The 23,501-nt window shown below is 49.2% G+C and overlaps 1 protein-coding gene and 1 long non-coding RNA gene across 17 annotated transcripts in view; one reads left to right on the top strand and one right to left on the bottom strand.

Annotated features, from left to right (window-relative positions):
• Window positions 1-3,765: 3,765 nt before the first annotated feature.
• LOC111173551 (uncharacterized) lies at window positions 3,766-11,572 on the bottom strand. Its single transcript, XR_002644238.2, has 3 exons — window positions 11,048-11,572; window positions 6,261-6,293; window positions 3,766-5,308 (listed from the first exon to the last, which is right to left on the bottom strand). It is a non-coding gene; the product is annotated as an uncharacterized LOC111173551 (long non-coding RNA).
• The window catches only part of IKBKB (inhibitor of nuclear factor kappa B kinase subunit beta), a 61,474-nt gene continuing 49,342 nt past the window's right edge, over window positions 11,370-23,501 (top strand). For 6 of the 16 annotated variants that reach the window (XR_016391182.1, XM_089903793.1, XM_089903791.1 and 3 more), the window contains exons 1-3: window positions 11,667-11,940; window positions 12,065-12,187; window positions 22,851-22,945. Coding sequence is in view for 13 of the 16 variants with exons in the window: in XM_089903793.1 (XP_089759919.1) it covers window positions 11,932-11,940; window positions 12,065-12,187; window positions 22,851-22,945 (227 nt within the window). In the remaining 3 variants the exon portion in view is untranslated. Of the gene's footprint in view, window positions 11,478-11,665; window positions 11,941-12,064; window positions 12,188-12,634; window positions 12,696-17,900; window positions 17,979-22,850; window positions 22,946-23,501 lie in introns of those variants that run through there. The other 10 variants (XM_089903798.1, XM_089903797.1, XM_022571323.2 and 7 more) reach the window with 9 other exon arrangements.

Here is a 23,501-nt window from a genome sequence, read left to right on the forward strand (position 1 = left end):
AGTGAAGTTCAGCACTTACTGAAATTGCAGTCTGTGGTTTGAGTGAAAGTGGTGATTTAAAAAGAATAGGGAATTCTGCATAAACCTTAGAGACAGAAACCATCTATAAATCCCTAGTAGCCTCAAGGACCTAATAAAAGGATCAATATGCCCAGCTGATTCCATGTTTAGAATCTGATCATATAACATGTTTTATATCCATATTTTCTTGTTAAGTTTTTGCCTTCACTTTATTTATCCTACTCAATTGTATCTCTCATCCTTGTGTATTTAACTGTGATATTGTATGTAATCTAAAAATAGAAAAAATTTAGCTTAAAATAAATTGAATAAATCCTGGCACATACCATCTCTGACTCTCACGCTTGCCTTTTTATGACTTTTCTATAACAAAGATTCTGGGGTATTATATAGGTGAATTTAACATACTTTAAACCTCTAGTTAACCTTGTGGGTAGGGTAATGTTCATATTTTCATATGATTAAATATACATAATTATCAATTCAAATTTAGCCTGGTCCTTCATTTATTATTTTTAGTTTTTAAGTTCTATTCCCTTACTTATGACCGCTCTGAGCAATTCAATCTACTTGTTTTGTTAATCCTTGGAATGCTTGTTTCTAATTTAATCCTTCTGCTTATATTGTATTAAAAAATTTTTTTTTCTTAATAGTCATCCATTTTATACACATCAGTGTATACATGTCAATCCCAATCGCCCAATTCATCACACTACCACCCTCCCCCCACCACTTTCCCCCCTTGGTGTCCATATGTTTGTTCTCTACATCTGTGTCTCTATTTCTGCTCTGCAAACTGGTTCATCTGTACCATTTCCTAGGTTCCACATATATGCGTTAATATACGATATTTTTCTCTTTCCGACTTACTTCACTCTGTATGACAGTCTCTAGATGCATCCATGTCTCTACAAATGACCCAGTTTTGTTCCTTTTTATGGCTGGGTAATCTTATCAAATTTTTGAATGCATAAACCTGATTGATCATGTCACTGCTAGAAATCTGCTCTATAGATATATTCCCAAATGTAAGCCAAGAGTATTCACAGCAGTGCACTTTTGTAATAGCTAAAACTGATGACGCTACAAATGTTCATGAACAGGTGACTGGTTATAAATCATGTTACATACATACAATAGAATCATATCCAGCTGATAAATCAATTAGGTGAAAATGTATATGCTGCCAGCACCCTGATCTTGGTTTCCAAATATCATTTTCCATTAAAAGGAGCCAGGACTCCTTGGAGAAAAGGCTGATTCCAGGACGGTGGCATAGAAAGTGTGAGATAATCCTGGAACATCTTGTTGCCAGAATGTTACCAGAATATAAGGAAGGGCTCAAAGAATGATGGGGCCACATCAAACGGACACAGGAGCCAACTTGAAGTGGCTTTCACTGGCAATTTGAGATAATTTAAGTATCAAAATTAATAAAAGTAATAGCATTGGATTACAACTCATTAAGTAAAATAAGAATCCAAAGGTTTATACTAATATAAACAAAACAAATCCATAAATAAATGGTGGAGAAGGGAAAGCTCTTCTTTACAGTAGAATGCCAGCTAAAAAACCAAGTTCTTTACAGTAGAATACCAACTGTAAGGAACAATAGAGTCAGAACATCACCAAAGGGGACATCCCTGGCAGTCCAGTGGTTAAGACTTCGCCTTCCAGTGCAGGGGGTGGGAGTTCGATCCCTGGTGGGGGAGCTAAGATCCCACATGCCTCGGGCCAAAAAACCAAAACATAAAACAGAAGCAATATTGTAACAAATTCTATAAAGACTTTAAAAAAAATGGTCCACATCAAAACATCTTTTAAAACAAAACAAAAAATTATGAAAAGATGGGAAACAAATTGATGAACAGTCAGATATTTACACAAATTACACCTTAATCACAAAGGGAAAATAGTAGCTTTACAAGTGGAGAAATCTGGCAGAAATCACCTTAACCAAGTGATCGAAGTTAAAGGCATCAGTGATGGGTGGGATAAAATGACATCACGGCCCTCCCCTGCACGATGTCTTGATGTACCATCAAGGTATGACATCACGTCAAGCACACCCATACTGAGGTACATTCTGCAAAAGGGCTGGCGTGTACAGGTCCAGGAAGACAAGGAAAGGCCGAGGAATTTTTCCAGATTGGAGTAGACTAAAGAGATAGGACAATGAAATGTAAGTATGATCCTGGCTAGATGCTGAACTGGGGAGAACATGGACTGCGAACCGAGTAACAGTTGTGAATCAGTGTTAAATCTCCTGATATTAATAATTAGACTGGGGCTGTGTAAAAGAAGGTCCTATTCTTGGCAAATACACACTGAGGTAAATCGGGGTAAGGGGAAGACCGTCTCTAACGTACTCTGAAATGGTTCAGATAAGTAATATGTAGCAGCACTATTCACAATAGCTAAGACGTGGAGCAACCTAAATGTCCATCAACAGATGAATGGATAAAGAAGATGTGGCACATATACACAACGGAATATTACTCAGCCATAAAAAAGAACAAAATAATGCCATTTGCAGCAACGTTGTTGGCCCTAGAGATTATCATACTAAATGAAGTAAATCAGAAAGAGAAAGACAAATACCATATGTATCACTTATATGTGGAATCTAAAATATGATACAAATGAGCCTATCTGTGAAACAGAAACAGACTCAAGGACATAGAGAACAGGCTGGTAGTTGCTAAGGGGGAGGGGTTTGAGGGAGGGTTGGAATGGGAGGTTGGGATTAGCAGAGGCAAACTAGTATATATAGGATGGATAAACAACAAGGTCCTTCTGTATAGCACAGGGAACTATATTCAATATCCTATGATAAACCACAATGGAAAAGAATGTATACATGTGTATAACTGAGTCACTTTGCTGTCCAGCAGAAATTAACACATTGTAAATCAACTATACTTCAATTAAAAAAAACCAGAAAAGTAATATGTAGGTGGGTAGACAGATAAAGCAAAAGGGGTGAAATATCGATAATTGGTGAATCTGGCTCATGGGTGTACAGGAATTCCTTCTACTATTCTTGCAGGTTTTCTGTAAGTTTGAAATTATATCAAAATTAATGTATATGCTGACATGGGACAGTGATAAAGGGAAGGTACAGAGCCATGCATATGTTATGCTGCCTTAAGACAATATCCCCGGGACGTCCCTGGCGGTCCAGTGGTTAAGACTTCGCCTTCCAATGCAGGGCGTGAGGGTTTGATCTCTGGTCGGGGAGGTAAGATCCCACATACCTCACAGCTAAAACATAAAAAAAAACCAGAAGCAGTATTGTAACAAATTCAATAAAGACTTTAAAAATGGTCCCCATCAAAAAAATTTAAAGGAAAAGGCAGTATCCCCTCTTCCCCCTACAAAGGACATAAAAGAAATACTGATGTGTTGGCTCTTGGGGGACAGACTGGGAATTAAGACCCGGAGAGAGAATTTTTTTACTTTTAATTTTGTTTTTTACTGTTTGAATTTTTCTTTCCCTCTGGTAAAAGATGTTCAAGACGTGATTTTACTTCCTTTTCTTTTTCCAGTTAAAATTCAAACGCCCCTGCAAAAGGTCCCACTCACAGAAAAGGGCATGAAGCTGGAGGCAGAGGCCCAGGGGAGAGAGGAGCTGGGTAGGATGTCTTCAGACAGAGAGAGGCCCCAGCCCGAGGCAGGAAGTGGGTGGGGTGATGGAGATCCGCTTTACCTATTGGGAGATCTGCCCCCCCCACCCCCCCCACCCCCCGAGTCCCCCGCAGTCTCCTGCAGAAAGGAGAAGTTGGGACGGGGCAGGCAGGTGGGACACCCTTGACCAGGGGAAGTGCTGACAGCAGCCTGGGCTTGGGGTGGATTGGAGTCTGACAGTTGAATTGCAACACAGTGCAGGCCTTTAATTATAAAGTTCCCATCTCTGTGGCCCTGTGGCCTTCCACCTTCTCCCTCTGGAGTTGCCCGGCCTTTCCCTTTTCTCTCTGTTCCTCATTCCTGGCTCAGGCGGCTCAGTGGTGAGCCTTTCTTCCCCACATGGCTGGCTCAGCCGGGTCTGGAGCCGCTGACCCGGGCCCTTCCCAGAGTGTACACTTGGTCATCTCCAGCTTCTGGCTTCTCAGCAGAAGAAATCCAGCCCAACCCAGCAGGCTGGCCACACCTTAACAGTTCTCTAGAAGTGGTAGCTGCAACGAAGTTACATGAACATGGGCCAAACTGAGTAACTGCAGTGACTGCATCAGTGTTGGCCGGGGGGCTGGGCCTGGAGCGGGGGAGGGGTGGACGGCAAGGGGCCCCAAGGGAGGCAAACTTTGGGGTGATGGAGATGTTCTACGGGGTGATTCTCATGAGAGTTATTGGGCTACACGCAGTTGTAAAATAACTCCTTAAATTGTACACTTAAAATTGGTACATTTTATAGTATGTAAATAGTATCTCTATAAACCTAATTTTTTTAATGACCAAAAGGAAGTAGAAAGATTATCTATGTGTTTAAGTGATCTGACATCCTCTGGTAATAAAATGAATAGGGTCTACAATTTTTTCTCCTAAGAACCATCCCTCCGGGTCCTGCCATTTTTTGCCCACTTCACAGACCCACCCACCAGATCAGTGTGAATTGATCCACCCACCAGATCAGTGTGAATTGATCCAGACTGGCAGGTAGCAGTAGCAGAGAGGGGAAAATTTTTATTATTTAGGACCCAAAACGGTCTGTCGGTGTTTCTGTCTTCTAAGGGGAGGCAGGATTCCTATCGAATCACTGCAGTTAGGGAACTTAGAGGGTAGTGGCTCTGCAGGGACAGAGAAAGAAATTAGAGTGTAGACGTCCCCTCGTTCAGCCCAGGATTTTTGCCATGAAGCGGAGGCCTCCAGGGGGTGACGGAGCGTCTGGAGGAGGTGATGGCAGCCTGAGGGCAGCAGCTGGAGAGAGGGTGGGCCCGGAAAGGACAGGCTTGAGGCCTCAGCCTAAAGCGCTGGGATCTGAATCTAGTTTAGAAGCTGTGCAGGCTGCCTGAGGGCCCCTGGCTGTGCTCTGTTGGGGACCTAACTGAGGACGGGGTTGTGGCCGAGAAGAGTGTGCTGCTCTGCCTGAGATGGCAGAGGGATCTGGTTCTTTGTCCACGAGCAGGAGGCCTGGAGCTGGGCGGCCAGGGCAGCTGGGAGGTGGAGATGGGGGAAGCTGGGCCAGGTGGTGGGAATGGAAACTGCTCAAGAGAAGGTGTCCATGCTTACTTCAAATCGCCTGTGGTGCTGGGATGTAAATGTCTCCATCTCTGCAAACCTTTGGCAAAGTCTGTAAATACAAGTCGAGCTGAAGGGCTGTCTTCCAGGTCTGGGCAGAGAACTGGATCCACAAACCCAGGGGGGCAAAAGGATTTAATTTAAATCCTGATGGGGTTTCCTAGGTGGCGCAGTGGTTAAGAACCCGCCTGCCAATGCAGGTGACACGGGTTTGAGCCCTGCTCCGGGAAGATCCCACATGCCGCGGAGCAACTAAGCCCGTGTGCCACAACTACTGAGCCCGCGTGCCACAACTACTGAAGCCCGCGCGCCTAGAGCCCATGCTCCGCAAAAAGAGAAGCCACCGCAATGAGAAGCCCACGCACTGCATCGAAGAGTAGCCCCTGCTCGCTGCAACAGGAGAAAGCCGCACGCAGCAGCAAAGACACAACGCAGGCATAAATAAATAAATACACAATTCTGTTAAAACAAAAATTGAAGTCTTTTTAAAAAAATTAGTGCTAATGGCTCTTAAGGACTAGAAGAGAGTGTGGTGACAAAATCGCTGGCTGTGGTGGAGAGGAAGACCGATTTAGAAAGGACAGTCAAGAGTTCAGCAAAAGCAGGAGCTCAGAATCAGAGGGGGCTGCGAAGCATACTGTCTTTTAACACCACCACCTCTTACATCAAATTCCTGGAGAGACGTGAAAGGTGAATGGACACAGGGCCTTTCACCGTTAAGTGGGGGCCGGTTGGAGCCCATTTCACTTGAATCACAAAGGACGAGGATCTCAGCTGAATTCTGGATTATTGCATTTAAAAACTAACAGTATTAGGACTTCCCTGGTGGCACAGTGGTTAAGAATCCGCCTGCCAACGCAGGGGACACAGGTTCGAGCCCTGGTCCGGGAAGATCCCACATGCCACAGAGCAACTAAGCTCGTGTGCCACAACTTCTGAGCCCGCACACCCTAGAGCCCATGCTCTGCAACAAAAGAAGCCACCACAATGAGAAGCCCACGCACCTCAATGAAGAGTAGAGACTCCACTTGCCACAACTAGAGAAAGCCCGTGCGCAGCAATGAAGACCCAACGCAGCCGAAAAAGAAAGACAAAAAACCAAAAAAAGTATTAATAACTACTATTCAAACAGGTTTTAATAAGTACCAAGCTCTGTACTAGGCACTTTATAGATCTTATCTCACTTAAACCATATAACCATGAGGGGTAGGTTTTATTATCCTCCAATTTAGTTTTTTAAAATTTTATTGAAGTATAAGTTGATTTACAATGTTGTGTTAATTTCTGCTATATAACAAAGTGACTCAGTTATACATATATATATTCTTTTTCATATTCTTTTCCATTATGGTTTATCACAGGATATTAGTTTCCTGTGCTATACAGTAGGACCTTGTTGTTTATCCATTCTCTATATAATAGTTTGCATCTGCTAATCCCAAACTCCTACTCCATCCCTCCTCAAATCCCCTCCCCCTTGGCAACCACAAGTCTGTTCTCTATGTCTGTGAGTCTGTTTCTGTTTCATAGATAAGTCCATTTGTGTCATATTTTAGATTCCACATATAAGTGATATCATATGGTATTTGTCTTTCTCTGACTTGGTTCACGCAGTATGATAATCTCTAGGTCCATCCATGTTGCTGCAAATGGCATTATTTCATTCTTCTTAATGGCTGAGTAATATTCCATTGTATATATGTACCGCATCTTCTTTATCCATTCATCTGTCAGTAGACATTTAGGGTGTTTCTATGTCCTGGCTATTGTGAACTGTGCTGCTATGAACATAGGGATGCATGTATCTTTTCGAATTATGGTTTTCTCCGGATATATGCCCAGGAGTGGGATTGCAGGATCATATGGTAACTCTATTTTTAGTTTTTTAGGGAACCTCCATACTGCTTTCCATAGTGGCTGTATCAATTTACATTCCCACCAACAGTCTAAGAGGGTTCCCTTTTCTCCACATCCTCTCGAGCATTTATTATTTGTAGACTTTTTAATGATTATTAGCCCCCAATTTAGAGATGAGAAAACTAAGGCTCAGTGAGGGCCAGTGAACTGCCTGTTCACAAAGCCAAGAAAACGCAGAGCCAGGATTAGAACCACATCGCTCAGACTCCAGAGACCACTTATAACCAAATGCTAAAGGGTGCAGTATCACCAAGTCTTTGCCTTGGCCAATTCACCCATTCATTCAGTAAACTCTTACTGAGCACCTGTGATGTTCCAAGCACTAGGAATGCAGCAGGGAATAAAATCTCTGCTCCCATGGAGCACAGGTAAGAGCTCAGAACTAAGGTGAGCTAAGAAACATCCTAAGGTATGAGCACACACAGCCAGCTCACATCCACGGTTTCCCCACCACCACAGCCAAGGGATGGGCAGCTGTGCTTTATCAGCTCCTTCCTCTTTAATTCGAATTTACTGGAATAAAAACATGTGCATGTACAAATGAAGGGAGCTTACAAGCTGATTTCCTCCCCCAGCTATCATCCCTCTCAGGAGGGGAACTCAGGGCCCCAAATCCCCAGTTGTCCGTGTTTCACGCAAGGTTTGAGGCACGGGCCAGACTGGCCCAGGTCTCATTCACAGAGGTAGAAGTTAGTTACATTTTCTTCCCTTCCTCACTGCAGCCGGCTCTGCCCTGAGCCACATAGGGTCTGGGCTAAAGTTCATTCTCAGCATCTCCACCAGCCCATTCCCACCTCCCATCATCTCCCCTAGAAGAAAGGCGGATTTCTTTATGTCCTCCAACTGAACGAGTTTTCCAACTTTTGCGACAAAAGATTTTTTGTTTGTTGAAGGAGCAGGTCCTGACTTGCAGAGCTCTCTCCCTGCAGGGCTGAGATAAAACAAACTCGGAAGGATAGTGAAAGAGTTGCTGAAATCACTGAACCAGAGCTGACTCCGGGGCTGGGGGCCTGGGGAAATCCTCCCTCTGCCAAGTGGTCTGTTTTACTGCTTTCCTATCTTTCAAGCTGGCTTCTCTTACTATGACTCAGCTCCCAGATTGCTCAGAAAACAACCCTTTTCTCACTCAAAGGAGCTCAGAGCTGTTTTGTTCTCAAAGATCGAGCAAGAGGATAGTTATTTTTGACCTACCCTGTGAAGAAGACTTTTATTTTTAAGATAACCCCATTGGAAACATTATCCTTATCGCCAACAGCATACCGCCTCTAGAGCAGAACAAATTAGCACAGGACTTTGTATTGCCTGGTCCCCATCTCTCGTCACTTGGGGACCCTCAGTGAGTCATACGCCTCCAGTAAGATTCTAGGTGCCCCTAATGAGAGTTGGATGCCCTAGACCAGCGGTATCCAGGGCTGTGCGGGGCACTCATGCTGCTCAGTGTTTCTGGATTACCCTAAATAGCACATTCAGCCTCAAAACAGGAAGGAAAAGGAAGACTTTTCTGCTGCATCTGAAAATGTTTTTTGTAAAAATTGCTCAGTCATCTCTAGAACAGGATAAAGACCAGACGTAGGCAGTGGACGCGTCTTATCTGGAGGGAAAAAGGGACTTAACATGATAAACATCTCAGGACGTGATAAAACCCAGAGATTCCTTCCTGGGCCATCATTAATTTTTTTTAAAAAATCCAGTAATATGTGACTTATCAGAAAGATTTATATTCAGTTGAAAACCAAGCTATTTTTAGCTGAGCAAATGAGAATTCTCTGGCATATGTCTGGATGTCTCACTAAGTTTCTCAGGGACAGTGATTTTCAGTGGTGACAGGATTAAAAAGAAACCTTTTGTGATGTCATACAGGAAACACACTCTAGAGAGGGGCCAGCACCTGTAGAACTCGGTAAAATTTTATTTATGAAAATAAATTTATTTTAAAAATTGATGTATTAAACAGACTCTTAGGACCTCCCTGGTGGCACAGTGGTTAACAATCCGCCTGCCAATACAGGGGACACGGGTTTGAGACCTGGTCTGGGAAGATCCCACATGCCGCAGAGCAACTAAGCCCATGTGCCACAACTACTGAGCCTACGTTCTAGAGCCCGCGAGCCACAACTACTGAAGCCCGCGTGCCACAACTACTGAAGCCCATGCCTAGAGCCCATGATCCACAACAAGAAGAGCCATTGCAGTGAGAAGCCCGCGCACCACAACAAAGAGTAGCCCCCGCTCGCCGCAACTAGAGAAAGCCCGCGCGCAGCAACGAAGACCCAACGCAGCCAAAAATTTAAAAAAAAAAAAAAAGAGAGACACTTACACTGCACTTAGAATATGTCAGGCACTATTCTAAGTGTTTTACAACTGTTTACTCATGTTCTTTTCTCTTCCTGCTTTGAGGCCCAGCGTGCTGTTTAGCAGAAGCAATAGGATAAGTGGAGAAACTCTGAGCATCCTGGCGTGGCTAGGGCAGCCCTGGGCACACCGACCCGTCTGCTTGGGTTGACAGCAGACGTCTGTTCCTAAGAGGAAACTTCAGCCTCAGGCTCTGTCCAGGCAGGAGTGTCCTCTGTGTCAGGCACGGCTCTCACCATCTTATCACCTGTCCTTCACAACACCCTCGCCCTCCCAGCCCTCCAGTCTCTGACTTGTGTGCCCTCTTACCTCCTGCTGCTTTTAGGCTGAACCAGATGAAACTGCTAATCTTTGTTGCTGATGTTTCAACTGGTTTTATTTTAAAAAATGATAATTTCATGCAATTCACCCTTATGTTGCCTACCTTTTAAAAAAAATTGAGGTATAGTTGATTTACAGTATAATTAGTTTCAAGTGTACAACATAGTGATTCAAATTTTTTTATAGAATATACTCCATTTATAGTTATTAGAAAATATTGGCTCTATTCCCTGTGCTGTACAATGTATCCTTGTAGCTTATTTATTTAATACGTTGTAGTTTGTACCTCTTATTTCCCTACCCTTATCGTGCCCCTCCCCCTTTCCATCTCCGCACTGGTAGCCCCTAGTTTGTTCTCTATATCTGTGAGTCTGCTTCTTTTTGTTATATTCACTAGTTTGTTGTATTTTTTACATTCCACATATAAGTGACACCACACAGTGTTTGTCTTTCCCTGTCTGACTTATTTCACTTAGCATAATACCCTCCAAGTCCACCCATTAATACTGCCTACATTTTAAAGAAGAGAAATGGCTGCTTAGAATGGTCTAAGTATCAATAACTTGCCCTAAATTCTCAGAGGTTCTCAACAGCAGTACCCGGATTCAAAATCCAGTTTGCTCCCTTCTGAACTTACTAGTATGCTACTTTTAAGAGTGTGCACCCAAGAACCAGCTGCTGCGGTTTAAACATCAGATCATCATCCTCTTATACGGCTGTGACTTTGGGATAAAGATTTTTCGCTCTGTGCGTCAGTTTTCTCATCTGTAAAATGGGGATAATAATAATGCAGTACTGTCCAATTTGTAGGACGGTCTTGACGATTGGATGGGGAAATCCAGGTACGGAATTTAGACAGTGCCAGGCACTCAGTAAGCACTCTATAAAGTGAGCTATTATCTTCAGGTTGCCCTTAATACTTTTTTTCCTGCTTGAGTAAATATACCAACACACACAGGCCTCTCCTTCGTCTGCTAACATGAGGCCCTCGAACTGAGACAGTCAATAGTAAAAACCTAATTATGACGCCAAGTAGGTAGGTGATGACCGATTAACAGCGGCTGTTCTCACAATTTCCAGACGTCACGGGGCTGAACCTGCAGTTCTGTGTTACGCTACTGGATTCTTTCCCTTGTTCTTTATTTTTTTAAGGAGGAAACGGGGGCTGTCACGCCTCCTAGAGACGACAGGTGTGACTTACCATTCTCGATATGAGCCAAGGAGCCTCCAGACAGGGCAGGGAGCGCAGCCCGAGAACAGGAGGCCCACGGCAATTCCTGTAAACTGTCCCTAAACCAGTCCTAGCAGGGGCCGGGAAATTCCCCCAGTTCAAAGTCTAGGAAGCGTGTCAGGCTGACCCCGGCGGTGCCAGGTGAGGAAATCCCCATGTTCCCTGTCCCAGAAGTCGCCCAGGTCTAAGTCGCTAAGTCTAAAGAGGACTCTGGCGTTTCTTAGGGCTGGTCACCGGGCGGAGCAGGGCGGGGCCTGGGCCGCGCAGTCCCTTTAAGACCGCAGCCCACGTGCTCCGTGACGTCATAGTAGGAAGTGTTTGAGGAAGTGGCGCTCTGCTGGCGGGTTTGAGATTCCCGCACTTTAATGTCGTCTGGGTGGCGCCCGCGCCCCGCCGCCAGGTGAGTCCCTCGGGCGGGCGCCCCCGGTGTCACCTGCCCGGCGGGCTCGCACCCCTCCTCTCCGAAGCTCGCGGAGACGCCTGTGACGGGTTCTGAGTCAGGGGTTCCTGGGCGGGGGGAGCTGGGAGGCCCCGGAGCCCGGCCCCGGCGGGGTGGTGCCGGGTGGCGGCCGCGAGGCGGGGGCCCGGGACGGGGCGGTGATTCGTCCGCGCCGCGGTGACGCAGGGACCGCGGGGAGCTGGGAGGGGAGGCGCCCCGGCCAGCGGTCAGGGCGCCCGGGCGGGGTCCCGGCTGGGGAACCCCTTGCAGGTCCTGGGCAGTGGGGCGCCCTGTCCTTTGAGGGACTCTCCTCCCTGCTGCTTCCGTACAGCTTGGGGAGGGGGCCGTCGGTGGAGGGGCTGCGAAAGGCCGGAGTTGGCTACCAAAACCAAAACCAAACCAAACAACCTGGTTTATGTACGAGGTGAAAACCACTTCCGATTTTTCTCCTTTCACATGGAAGGTCTGTAGTATCTCTTGTCCATCTCCTTGTGTTCCATTCTTCCTTAACTTTCGCTTTTTGTCCCCCACCGCCAAATTGCTTACAGAGTTTGCAGGACATCAGTATGAGCTGGTCACCTTCCCTGCCAACCCAGACATGCGGGGCCTGGGAAATGAAAGAACGGCTTGGGACAGGGGGATTTGGGAACGTCATCCGATGGCACAATCAGGTAGGCCCGGTGCCGCTGGGAAGAGCTGGGGGCGGCGGGGTTGCGGGCAGGCTCCCCCCTCACTGCCTCTGCCCGACCCTGGGCTCCCTGGGTGAACGGGGCTCACCTTGGCCATGGGCTTCTTGGGAGAGAGTGAGAGAGGGGGCCTCAGGGCCCCTAAGCTGACTCTAGGTTAGTGGTCTCCAAGCTTTAATGACTGTGTCACCTAAATAAATAGTAGAAAAAAAAAAGTTTAAGCTTTCAGCTTCAGTTATATATATTGAAAATTATATATCTATGCTAACCTTAGACTAACACCTACTAATACATTGTGTAGTAATATATTACATGTTATGAAACATGCAAAAATAGAAAAATCTAAAGTGTGAAAATAATAAAATATTTTCAAATGTTTGAAAAGAATTTTAAAAATATTTAAAGTACTTACCAATTATGATGTCTTCCCAGTATTGTTTGCAATACTTCACAGCACGAATTATACAGAGACACACGAAAGTGAGAATTATCGGTAAGGATGGTGGGTGAACATCCGTATTTCAAATAATTTTTATAGTTTTGAATTCTTTGGACCGATTTGTTTATAGCTCTGCTAGATCCTGATTTTTTTTTTTTTTTTTTTTTTTTTTTTTTGCGGTACGCGGGCCTCTCACTGTTGTGGCCTCTCCCGTTGCGGAGCACAGGCTCCGGACGCGCAGGCCCAGTGGCCATGGCTCACGGGCCCAGCCGCTCCGCAGCATGTGGGATCTTCCCGGACCGGGGCACGAACCCATATCCCCTGCATCGGCAGGCGGACTCTCAACCACTGCGCCACCAGGGAAGCCCGGATTGTTTTGTTTTAAACATCTTTATTGGACTATGATTGCTTCACAATTGTGTGTTAGTTTCTGCTGTATAACAAAGTGATCCTCATTGTTTTTATTCCTTATGTGTCTGACGTGAGTTTGTCATCCCACAAGCGTTAGGTCTTCCATATTACTGTTTGTTTGTACTGGTGTTACATGCACTGAAATTCTCCACAGCGGTGTCTTTAAGCCATTCGTCCATTTTATGAGAGTTATTTTGTTAAAATCGGATAATACCATCCATAATTCTACCAAAGTGGGGCACACGGAACCTGCAGCACGTCCTCCATCCCCTGCCTGTGGAATGCCCATTTTCCTTGGGATCCCTCGAGTGTCAGAAACGGCACGTGTCCTGACAGATGATCTGAGGACGGTGCTGTACGGTTACTATCAGGAAAGCTTCATTTCGTGTTAATTTTTTGGATTCCAGTCTTGGGAAACCCCTACGTATACCCAATTTGGAGACCACTGCTTGAGGGAACCCCCTCTCACCAAATAGATAATACTAGTTTCTTGACCCAAAATTCAGACACGCCAGAGCCCCTGAGGGAAGAAGGCTCCTGCTTTTTAATCAAGGGCCGCGAGCATCTTTTTGGACTCAAGAGATGGAAAATTTTGTACCGCTTCCCAGGAGCCTGGCTGCAGCCAGCAGGGAGGGTCATCCAGGCCTCCGGCCAGCCATGGCAGAGGGCTATCTCAGACAGCCACCCTCCTGTATCAACTGGAAGGCCCTGCCCGAACCCTGTCAGCTCTGAGTGGATGAAGCGGCCCCTGGAGGAATGTGAGAGCCAGAGCTGGAGGGCAGAGGACAGTCCTGCAGCTGGTAATTCTCACACTCACCCAGGAGACGCCAATTCCAGCCAACCCTGTGGCTGGGACAGGGTTGGGGGAGGGGTGCAGGGGGTGCAGCCAGGGGCCTGGCATCAGGACAGGAGAGTCAGATCCTTCCACAGCCCCACGCAGACCTGGGCCGGGCTGCTTCCAGACAGGCCAGGGCTTCTGGAGTCTTGACTATAGCAAGTGTCCGGCTGCAGCTGAACTGGAGACATCTTGGTTTCCTGCAGGAGGAGTTCTATCAGGATGTGCCGAGTGTCTGCCACGTCTCACCCCAAGTGGCCTCCATCTGCTCTCTGGGCTTCGAATACGCTTGTCAGTTGGAGTTTGTTTCTGGCTTTATAGCTGCGAGCCCAAGAGTGTGTGTGTGTGTGTGTGTGTGTGTGTGTGTGTGTGTGTGTGTGTGTGTATGTATGTATGTATGTATGTGTATGGACTTGTTCTCTAGAATTACTGCTTTCCAGTTTCTTCTCCTGTTCAGAAACCTTAATTTTTAGAAAGCCAAAGGCCGAGCTCTCGTTCTCCCGTTTGCGGCCCCTCCACTCCCTGCCTCTCCCCCGCCGGCTCCCAGCTGAGCCCTGTGTGGGACGAGCCCCTCTCTCCTGGACGTCTCTGTGTGCATTCTGCCCCTGCCTCCAGGACCCCGTGTAGACCACCTCCCGCAGAGCCGGCAGGCAGGACCCCTCGTCCCACGGGAGCTGGTTCTCACTGAACCCTTCACCCTCGCTCGTTCGGGCAGCCTCGCGCACTGCGTGGTTTTCTGCCTAGGGGTGTCCCCATCAGCCTGGGCTCTGCCTGGCTTTGGGCTTCTTTCACTCCCCCCCCCCCCACCAGAGACTCTCTTCGTGTTACACGTGTGTTAGGTGCACAGGGTCATTCACTCTTGGTTTCTGGAGAAGGGAAAGAGCCATTCATCAAGTGTTATAAATGTAATAAGCTCCCAGCTGTGACCATTGCGACCCAGGAGAGGGGCCTGGTGCAGTGAGACCTTGTACCGGAGGCCGGGGTCTGTCAGGGGGTCTGGAAGGCTGCCCCAAGGAAGCAGCGCTGGACAGGAGCCCTGAGGGTTGGTGGAAGCTAGCTGGGCAGAGAAGGCGGGAGGAGGATTCCAGGCCCAGGGCGTGGCCTGTTCAGAGCCCCTGCTGGGGGGTTGGGAGGGGTAGGTCATGGCAGGTGGATGTGAGCGGAAGGGCTGAGAGGGGAAGGACTGCTTCAAGGAGCCCCGCTTGGGCTGCAGGAACACATGGCGGGGCCCAGGCAGTGCTGGGCTGGGAGGTCAGCTCTCTGAAAAAACTCCCCTACTCCTGCAGCGTGAAGGCTCCCACCGCGGCTTGTTTCTTGCCGCTGGCGGTTTAACCTCCTTTCTCACCGAATTCCTGAGTATTAGCAGTCAGCTCTTGGGATCCGGTACTGGGCCCCCACTGGCACTGCCCCGTCTGTTGGGGAGACCAGTTAAGTAAGAGGTTTCCGGAGCAGTCCGGGTGCGAGATTGGACTGGGCTGATGGTGGTGGACGTGGGGGGAAGTGGGCAGATTTAAGAGCTTTTCAGGGTGACATTGGCAGGACACAGGGGTGGAGTGGACAGTGAGGGGCTGGGGGAGAGGTGTCCAGCGTTCCCAGGTGTGTCGTGAGCACTGGCCCGGGGCCTGGCTCCGTCCAGGAAGCACTCCAGGTCCTCCGGGCATTCCCCCCTTGGGGAAATCCCTGGGCTGCTCTGGGTGCTTAGGGGAGGGTCTTTAATCGGTGTTCAGAATCAGAACACAAGCGTGTTCTCGGGGCGGGGGGACACCGCTGCTTTCAGAACCTCTGGAGGAGAGCAGCTGGGATAGGGTGGTGGTTACTTAACTCCAGTCGGGCACAGTAATTGCTTATATTCGACATGACAACCATGTACGTTTTCCTAATACGCCATGTACCTTGTCTACAAGAGAGAATATTTGTCCTTCATCAGGAGAAGCATAAAGGAGCCTAAGCATTGGTGTCCTCAGTCAGATGAGTCAGACTAATGATCAGACCCATCATTTTTTTTTTCAGTATTTTTAAAATTAATTAATTAATTAATTTTAATTTTTGGCTGCGTTGGGTCTTCGTTGCTGCGTGCGGGCTTTCTCTAGTTGTGGTGAGCGGGGGCTACTCTTCGTTGCCGTGCGCGGGCTTCTCATTGTGGTGGCTTCTCTTGTTGCGGAGCACGGGCTCTAGGCATGCGGGCTTCAGTAGTTGTGGCTCGCGGGCTCTAGAGCGCAGGCTCAGTAGTTGTGGTGCACGGGCTTAGTTGCTCCGCGGCATGTGGGATCTTCCCGGGCCAGGGCTTGAACCCGTGTCCCCTGCACTGGCAGGTGGATTCTTCACCACTGTGCCGTGAGGGAAGTCCAGACCCATCATTTATTGAGAACGTCCTGTATGCCAGCATGGGCGAGGTGTTTTCACATGCGTTATCTCCAGTCTACTCAACCACCCTAAATGGAAGTACTGTTGTCTTTACTCCCATTTTATAACTGAGGAAACTGAAGCATAGAGAAGTCAACTAGCTAGTAAGTAAAGGAGCGGGAATCTTCTGAACCTACATCTGTTTGAATCCCAGCCTCATGCCTCCTCCACTGGCTTGTGGCTTCTCCAAGGTGGGGATCCAAGGTCAGGGACACCCCGGAACAGGCTCAGTTGAAGCACTAAAGGAAAAACACCCCTTTGGATGACAAAATATATAAGTCTTCCTTGCTAAACAGAGAACCCTAAAGTGAATATTTCCCACGGAGGAAGGGCAGTGCAACAAATGACCCTACCTGTCTCCGTGAGTTTTTTGGTTCTCTTACCAAGCATGGGCCTCGACAATCCTTGCTGTGTGGATACTCCCTTAAATCTTCAGCCTAAGGGTCAGTACTTTCTGGATGGGCTGATATTTTCAATAAGGTGTTTGTCAAACACAAAGGAAGAAGAAGAAGAGGCGGGAACCTCAGTGACCTCAGCTGTAGCCCCCTTCAGGAGCGAGGGGGAGAAAACTCAGGACTCGCAGTCGCACAGCCTGGGCTCAAGTCCTGGCTCTGGTGTCGGCAGCCTCAGGGCTCTGGGCCACAGCCTCCCACACGGATTTGAAAGAAGCTGAGATATCGATCCCCTCTGCCCTCAGCTTGTCTGGGCCAGATGTGGCGCTGCTACGCCCTGGAAGCCTCTGGACACGTCCCAGGGTACCTCACAGATACCACATACTTACTCTGTGCGCTGTGAAGGGAAAGGCTGGGAGTTGCTGCCCTGGCCCCCGAGGACACACCGGTTATCCTTCTAGAAGTGGCGCTGGCTCTACTTGTCCCCTCACTGGACAACACTAAGCTCACTTTAGCCTGTCTGTGTGTCTTCAGGTCTTAAAGACTTTGAGCACGGGACTGAGGCCGTCAGGGGTCCGTCAGGGAAAAACAGAGGTGACCCTGACATACTGTGCTCTAGTCGAGGGGATAAAGTGAATCCTCAGGAACATATCAAGTGAGTGTAAATGTGAGCACCAAATCGTGAGGAAATAATCACGGCTCCTGTTTATCGGGAATGTCATTGCCAGTTGTGCTGGGTGCTTTACCCACACTGTCTCATCGATGCCCGGAGGTGGCCGGAGGCTTCTCAAAGCAGGGTTTCACGGGAGGTGGACTGCAGGTGGTGGGACGGGGAGAGCACCGCCTACACGGGGCTAGGAAGGGAACGGTGCTGCGGGAATGTGCGCCAGGCCCTCTAGGATCAGATGCTCTGTCTCATTTAACTGACAGCACCAGCAGGGGTAGGGTCGCCTCCGCCTTGTGGATAAAGACCTAGAGGCCTAATGGGCTCAAGGTCGCACATTCACCAGGCGGAGTACAGGGATCATGATCTGACCTGCTTCACCCCGAGCCCATGTGGGTGGGTTTGGAGGCCGATGTGCCCGTTAGGTGTTTACTCCGAAGGGAGTTGGGTGGAGTCAGCTGTCTCGGCGTAGACTGGTCACCGGGGTTGAATCAGGGGTGAAGCTGTGGCCAGACCTCGGCCTTCTGACTCTCAGGCCTGGGTTCTGTCCCTAGGATCTCTCTGGGCCCAGCTTCGCACCTCCTTCCTGAAACACTCATCTTGGAGGGAGGACCTGAGAAGGAACAAGGAAGGTATTTCTAATCCCCCTCTTGGACCACAGAGGCCTGTTGGGTGGTTGCCGTGATAACAAGAGTCAGCGTTCTGACCTGAGGGTGTGGAGGGACCTCTCGGCTTCCCGTGCATGCCGCCTTGTCGTTAGAAGAGCACCATCTGATGGTCTCAGAAGTCTGAGAATGCATGCCCCCCGCCGCCCTCACTCCAGAGTATACCCACATTTATACACGAGGTTCGTGTTTTCCTGTGCAAAAGGCAGAGTCACAGACACTCAGAGGACCTTCATAATCAACTGCCTTTGATGTAGGTACCACTGTGGGCCCCTTTCTCCGTTTTCTCAAAATACACATCACTTCTAAATTTTTCCCCAACTTACTAGGCGTCGGATACTGCGATGGTTTGGGCCGAGTCTGGGTTTCCAGAGAACTGAGCTGAGAGTGGGAGGTTCCGAACCAAGTGGAGACAGTCATCCATGCCCTCGAGTGTCATTGCTGCTGGGGAACCAAGCCCCCCCCCAACCCGACTTTCAAAAACATCTTCGTAGTCTGTTTACGATGAATTGAATTTCTCTTTCCAGAGCCAGTATGTTTTGAGCAATGGAAGGTCATTCTCTTTGGGTTTCTGTTTCAAATGAAACATTACTCATGGAAAAACGGGAATGTTTTAGAGTACTTCCTAGAGGGCCACCGGGTAAGAAAAGTTGTGTCTGTGTCTGCATGGGACACTCAGGCCTAGGAAGTCAGGATTTCCCCTGCCGCCGTAGGACGAAGCTGAGCTGTCCAGAGTCAGTGTTGGTGTCTGTGCCCACTTAGTCTGTGATGTGTTCCGTGTTCATATCGTTAAGTTCGCTCTTTAGGTTTGGTTTGGCAGTTGAGACCAATGTTGGATCAGTCTTCAATATCAGAATCTATTTGTGGATTCTGGGATGGGCCAGGTGATGGCTGTGTGTTAGCTCCGGTGTTTGTGTTGGGCAAAAGACTACAGTTATCTACAATCACCCGACATATACAGGTAGAGTCTATAAAATATTTTCTAAGTCACTTAATAAGTCTACCCTTTGGGTTTGATTTACCTGTTATCTTTATGAAGGAAGCATACTGTTTATGCTTGGGAGAATAACAATGCCTCCCAAAATGTGTGCATCCTAACCCCTTGAGCCTGTGACTATGTTAGGTTATGTGGCAGAGGGAATTAAGGTTGCTAATCAACTGACTTAAATGGGAAGATTATCCTGGGTGATCTTGGTGGACCCACTGTAACCACAAGGGTCATTAAAAGTGGAAGAGGGAGGCGGGAGAGTCAGTGTCAGAGTGATGCAACCTCAAAGGCTCAGCTGGTCACTGACGGCTTTGAGCTTCAGGAAGGGGCCATGAGCCAAGGGATGAATGCAGCCTCTGGAAGCTGGGGCGGGCAGGGATGTGCGTTCTCCGGAAAGGGACACGGCCTGCCCACATCTTGATTTTAGTCCAGCGAGGCACTTGCCAGACTTCTGACCTCCAGAGCTATCAGGAAATAAATCTGTGTTGTTTTAAGCCAGTAAGCTGGTGGCAGTTTGTTGTAGCAGCAATAGAAAACGAATACACTGTTCTGTGTATTGAAGTTAAAGTAGGTGCAGATTTTTAAACTCTCAGAGACATCCTGAGGTAACACACCATGCGCGGCAGTATCTTCTTCGAAACTGTCGCATGAGGCACTGTCCATCACAACGTCACACGCTTGAGTGGATGCTCCCAGTGGCGTCACCTCCTTTTACAGCCTGGCCGTCAGTCTTCTCTCATTGGTAGATCTCGGCATCCCAGCCCGGGTTCCTGTGCGATCCCGCCCACCTGGAAACAAGCATCTAGACACATGTCAGAGCGGCTGTTGGTGAAGTTACCAGAGAACTGGGCTAAAACTTTCTAGTCTGAACGCTTAGTGGGAAGTGAAACTCGAAAGCAGATTCAAATCAGTTCGAGAGCAGAGGAATCGGGAAGTTCACGCTGTAGAGGATGGAACGTCTTGTGAGATGTAACTCAAGCCTGTTTGTACATCTATTAAAGAAATAGTGGTCTCTTGACACACACCGTAACTCTTGACAAGTATTAGCTGAACGTCCACCCAAGTTCACTTGTCCAGCTGTAGTGATGGGTTCAAGAGCAATAGGACTGACAGTTTTTGAAAGAGGTCAGCTCTTCTTCAATAGGGCTTCTGAACCCAGGCCAGAGATCAGGATTCTAAGAGCAAAGTGAGTGAACGATGTGGCACAGCCTGGCCATCAGTGCCTGCCTGGCACCAGGGAGTGTTGGCACAGAGGCAGGCATGGACCACTGCAGGGTGAGCCTGGGGAGCACTGTGCTGGGTGAGAGGCCATCACAAAAGGCCACATCTTGTATGATCCCACTTAGATGAAATGTCCAGACAGCTAAATCTGTAGAGACAGAGTGTAGACGGGTGGTTGCCTGGCGCTGGAGGGGGTTGGGGAGAAATGGGAAGTGATGGCTGACGGGTGTGGGGTTTCTTTGGGGGTTGATGAGCGTGTTCTAAAACCGACTGTGGCTTTGGCCACGTTACTCTGAATGTGCCCCAACCATTAACGTGTATGCTTTATTTATTTATTTTCGGCTGTGCTTGGTCTTCGTTGCTGTGCGCGGGCTTTCTCTAGTTGCGGCGAGCAGGGGCTACTCTTTGTTGAGATGCGCGGGCTTCTCACTGTGGTGGCTTCTCTTGTTGCGGAGCACGGGCTCTAGGCGCATGGACTTCAGTAGTTGTGGCACGTGGGTTCAGTAGTTGTGGCTCGTGGGCTCTAGAGCGCAGGCTCAGTAGTTGTCGCGCACGGGCTTGGTTGTTCAGTGGCATGTGGGATCTTCCCGGACCAGGGCTGGAACCCGTGTCCCCTGCATTGGCAGGCGGATTCTTAACCACTGTGCCACCAGGGAAGTAAGTCTCCACATGTGTGCTTTAAACAGATGAATTGAATGATATGTGAATTATAGCTCAGTAGAGCTGTTGAAAAAAAAATAAGCATGTGAGGTGACTGCACGACAGAGGCTTACCCACAGCCACGTGGGGATTTGATAAAAGCCACTTACTTCTGAGAGTGCCCTGGAGGTGTGGCAAGTACCTGATTCAGGCCTTGGAGCCGTCACGGTCAAAAAATGCCTCCGCCTTCTTCCCGAAGCTTTTGTTCTTGAATGTCGGTTTTAGGGACGGGTCTGTTGACCAGCGAGTCAGGGGTCTTAGTGGACACCGTCTGTCTCTGTCCAGGACTCCCATTTTCCTCTTCCTCCCGGGTGGGTCCTTGTTCACAGGGATAGTGGCTAGTTTGGTGGACGTGTGACCACGATGCACTTCCACTGCCCTCGGGAAGCATGTGTTCCTGGGGACCTTGCCACGTCCTCAACATGCCTCTGTTAGGTCCCGTCTGTACCGAATGAACTCCTGCACTTACAGAGCTTATGATTCCTTACGGTATGCCTTTTCATAAACAGAGACAATGGTCCGACAGGGCCTGTAGGACACCCATCCTTCAGTTGGGCACCAGTCGGATCTTGGTACCGTTCTGAAGCCTTTTCTTGCTGGATTTACACTCCGCCCGTCCCACCAGCTGGGGCTTGTCCCAGGGCTCATGGCACGTGGGCTGTTGGGGGAAGGGGTCTCGCCGCAGGTGTGTAGGGTTCGCGGGGTAGGGGTGGAGGTCGGCTTGCTCGCTGATGGCAGGGCCAGCACCCAGGCTGCTGCCACAGAGCCATGGCCAGGGCAGCTGCTGACCCTTGGCCGTCCTGGGGGCCCCATGAGCCAGGAGGTGGCGGCCGAGCGCTGTCCTTGATTCTGTCTAGACACCTGGGGGAAGGGAAGAGTTTATTCTCGGGGCCCAGGCAGTCGCTCATTCACGAGAATTGTAGTGATTGCCTTCGTTCACGGAGCCTCCATCGAGGGCACTGTGCCAGGTACTGCATTAGAGGTTAAACGCACGAGGAGGGACAGGCCCATAGTTTAACGGAGAAAAGAGAAAATAACCCTGTGACCCTATGGAAAGTAAGTCTTTGGTAGGTAAGTACAATGAAGGAGTGGGGGGGTCAGTGCCTGGCATCTGCACGAGCCAGAGCAGAGACCCTAGAGCACAGGACCGGGCCGATGGTCTGACCTAGACTTGGCGTCAGACGCCTGGGGTGGAGTCGACGGTGGGTGATGGAAAGGCAGGTTAGAGCCCAGCCTGGAAGGGTTTTTTTTTACATGCCTGGAGTGCCTGTGTGACATGGGTCTGCCCCCAAGAGTGTTACTGAACACCCCTAAGGGCTGGACACTGCTAGGGGCTCAGCTCCATGACAGCCCTGAAAGGTGGGTGTCAGTGTTCCCATTTTACAGCTGAAGACACTGAGCCAGACCTCGTGGTCTGCCGAGGGTCACAGAGCTGGTACATGGCTGCATCGGGATTTGAATCAGCCTGTGTTCCATCTTCTATACCAGGCTTGCATTCTCTCTGGAGAGAAAAACCTCCCAGTGGGAGAAGCATGAAGACTGAAGCCAGGGCATTAACTGTTAGGTTGAAGTGCAGGGAAGTGCCCTTTGCATGGGTCGGAGGTCACGTCCAGCAGCGTTGGGGTCTGAGGAGTGAGGACCCTCTGGGGCAGGAGTGGCCGGCAGAGGTCTCGTGGAGGAGGTGGGGACGGAGCAAGGCCTCCATGTGGACTTGGGATGGATAGAGATGAGGGGAGGGGGAAGGCTGGGAGCTGGGGCTGGTGGGGACCCACGTGACGGGCTGGAGGTGACGGGGTACGTCTGTTCAAGTGGGCACCCATGCAGACCTTGGGAGCCTGGAGGTGATGGCGGTCCGTGCTCCAGGTCCTAGGGAGACAGCTTCGGATTTGACCCTCGGCTTTCTCTGATCCTCCCGTACGTGTCCTCTGCAGGAAACGGGCGAGCAGATCGCTATCAAGCAGTGCCGGCAGGAACTTAGTCCCCGGAACCGCGAGCGCTGGTGCCTGGAGATCCAGATCATGAGGAGGTGAGGGCCTGGTGCACGAGTGCGCCCGGGTGCGGGACCACAGGGCCGGGGGGCCGCAGGGCCGGGGGCCTGGGACGTTGGAATGACTCTGGAGGGAGCTAGCAGGCCGAGCTTTGGGATGTGGAGCAGCAGCCCCAGTTCCGTCTGGGCAAGAGTCATAAATCCCAGTCTCTCAATAAGGACCCCAGCCCCACTGTCCAGAGGGGTGACTTCTGGAGGAGTGGCAGTTACAGCCACCACTTGGCCTTGCCAAGGGCTCTTGGGGGTTTTCTTTGTTATATTAAATTATTTAAAATAGCCATCACAGTGAATTTTCCTTTGTTGGCAAAAGTCCTTTTTTCTCCAGTGTTTCCAATTCCGAGCTGGTTTGTGAGTCTCCCGTGCCCTGAGCCTGTTGCTGCCGTCTGTTCCTCCAGGGTGCCCTCCCAGCCAGGAAGGCATGTGGGGAAGCTCACAGACCGACAGGTCCCAAACAGGGGCTCCCTGCTGGAGCTCAGGGAAAGGGGAGGCGTCCCCTTGTTTGCAGGTGCATGTGCGCGCGCTCGTGCGCGTGCAC

The sequence above is a fragment of the Delphinapterus leucas genome, chromosome 21, assembly GCF_059928025.1.
Source record: "Delphinapterus leucas isolate spDelLeu-1000000601 "Yukka" chromosome 21, BTC_Dleu_Yukka2, whole genome shotgun sequence".
In the NCBI taxonomy this organism is placed as follows: domain Eukaryota; kingdom Metazoa; phylum Chordata; class Mammalia; order Artiodactyla; family Monodontidae; genus Delphinapterus; species Delphinapterus leucas.